Below are 2,500 nucleotides of genomic sequence, written 5' to 3'. Positions count from 1 at the left end.
TACGCCAACTGAATTCACCGGCAAACGCCGGGAGTATCCCGCTAGTCTATCCTTAACTATAAGAGGCTAGACTTGTGTCATGTGCGTGTGGTTTTTTTCATTGCTTTTTCTCCGTGATTTTTCATTCTAGATATGGTCGCAAGGATGGCCGATTCTAGATGTAACTTTGGCACGCTGATGTATGAACACTTGGTACCTAATAGGATTACTGGATTCACGGGCACCTCCGAGTGGTCATCATAAAACTCCTCCGACGACCGGAAAGCAAACATGTGGGAACATGATCACTGACGCGACCCCATGCAACGACTCAGCAGAGACCAGGAAACAGGAGCATTCAAGCCCACTACCTGAGACAAAAGCAGCGACCCAATGACAGAATGTACAAATAAGCATTAGCATGGAGCACATAGAGCAACAACTAGCAAAAACTCGACCCTCGCTGCTTCCATGGCAGAACGGCGTCGAGCCGGCCTGGGACCTTTATCACCGGCAAGCAAATTGCAGTTAACTAACCAACGAGCATGTTACAAAATAGGCACTAGAGGCTCCACTAAGAACACGCTTTATCGAGCGAGCGTCCTCTGTCCAATTGCAAAAAAGCATTGTCAAGCACAAATGACAACAACTAACAAATACTGAGCGCGACGACCACCGTTACATGAGATCGACCAATACAGAGTATTTTTTGTTTCTATATCCATACTTTCTCTATCTCAGTTGCATGAATATGTAAAACTTCACCCTAGCTGTGTTTCACACTATTACGTTTTAGTTAAGTTAATTATACATGTATCTTTAAGGGCAAGAGAAACTATTCATAATTATGGTGAGTATGTACGGCTATTAATTTATATTACTGCTAAGTTATTAGATACTTATATTAATATTTAGCTAATCACAGCGTACCAGCAATTTAAGATGATTTATGATACTACGCCACTTAACTAGTAAGTACTCCGGCAGCATCACTCAGAAGAGAAATACACTAAAGGATTAATTATAACAGAAATCTTAGACATCGTCCTGGAGGTCTGGATTGTGCAGTTGAATTCAATATGATTAAAAAAGTTAAAAAGCTTAAAAGCGATGTCTTATACCAAGATATCATATATGAGGAGCAATCATGGCTAGTCCAAAGTGACGTACACACAACATCACGTACGTCTGAATCCATGGGTGTGATAAACGGTGCATCGGCGAGGCAGCTGGGTGCCTCTCCATCCTAGATTACACAGATCAACATCGTAGATTAGAAAGTTCGAGTCCAGCTGGGCAACACGTATATAATTTCCGTTTTTTTTGCCCTTTTTTCCCTTTACCCTACTATAGTATAATAAATCATTTTAATATTTTTACTTTTATAACTTATTCCTATTTATTTTTTATATTTAATTGTTTTTATCTTCATCTTTGATTTCTTATTACTAGTTAGTATTAGCTGTTTTGGATGGGTTATGGGAATACGGCATGGGAATGGCAATGGCAATGGGGTAGCGGTCTAATGGCATGGGAGGGTGTCAGGCAGAGACTACGCCAAATCACAGCTGCTGGGGATATTCTTCCCAGCCGCGATGCACATCATTGCTAAAACTTTAAAAACCGCGGTCAAGAATAAGCACAGGATCATTCACACGATCGCGATGAGCATCATTGCTAAAACCCTGAACCGCGGTTTAGGAATAGCACATCGCTGTGGACACGCTTGTGGTTCTAACTGCGTATTTCAATGAGGCTGTGAGCCTGAATCGAACCCACTCAGCCCCTTCGTCAGGTGACGCGCCGGCTTGAGATATCAACTTCGATATACAACAATTCTTACTTCAAACCAGCGAGGCTCCAGTTTCCCGCGCCCGATAGCCACAACACTATGGCAGGAGATCACGCCAAACGACCGCATCAATAACTACTCCATTATACCCCCCCCCCACCATATGACCAACACACGCGCAGATGGACTATAAAAACTCCGACACGCGCGGCCGGGACGCCAGAGTAGAGTTAATAATTAGTTTAGTTTTGGTCAGAATAACCCTCACGTCGCCCAGCACATAGTGAAGAAGTAGAAGAATTTATATGTGTGTAAAGTATTACCTAATCTGTATTTAGTGACTCGCTGAGTAGAATAAACCATCTAGTCGCTCGTTACAAACAAATACGTGTTATCTATTCTAGCTGTGAAGTTAATTCGCCTTACTCGGCCTTACGCGCACAATAGACCAAGTCTGACATTTCCTTCAGCGGAAACGCAAGCACGAACAGAAAGCAACGGGTGGAGAAGAAATACACAACGCAAGGGTTTAGAACCATACAGCTGACTACACGCATTACGACACGAGAATCACTCATTAATTTCACTATGCATGGCTATATGCATGCGCCATGGCATATCGATGGCATTGGATATGGCATAGATGCGATTTTTAGATCGCGATGGGATGGGATGCCGGTGCGATGGGATGGGATTTGCATGGAATGCGATGGATGATGGATGCATGGA

At 43.0% G+C, this 2,500-nt stretch overlaps 1 protein-coding gene across 1 annotated transcript in view; it reads right to left on the bottom strand.

Annotated features, from left to right (window-relative positions):
* LOC106813389 (sodium-coupled monocarboxylate transporter 1-like) overlaps nt 1–2,500 on the bottom strand; it is a 29,141-nt gene that overhangs the window by 12,147 nt on the left and 14,494 nt on the right. The window contains exon 9 of the mRNA XM_014817525.1: nt 1,166–1,225. Coding sequence (XP_014673011.1) covers nt 1,166–1,225 — 60 coding nt within the window. The remainder of the gene's footprint in view (nt 1–1,165; nt 1,226–2,500) is intronic.

This window comes from Priapulus caudatus, unplaced genomic scaffold, assembly GCF_000485595.1.
Source record: "Priapulus caudatus unplaced genomic scaffold, Priapulus_caudatus-5.0.1 Scaffold765, whole genome shotgun sequence".
NCBI classification, from domain to species: Eukaryota; Metazoa; Priapulida; class Priapulimorpha; order Priapulimorphida; family Priapulidae; genus Priapulus; species Priapulus caudatus.
The sequence above is the reverse complement of the archived record's forward strand: the minus strand, read 5'-3'. Positions and strand labels throughout refer to the sequence as shown.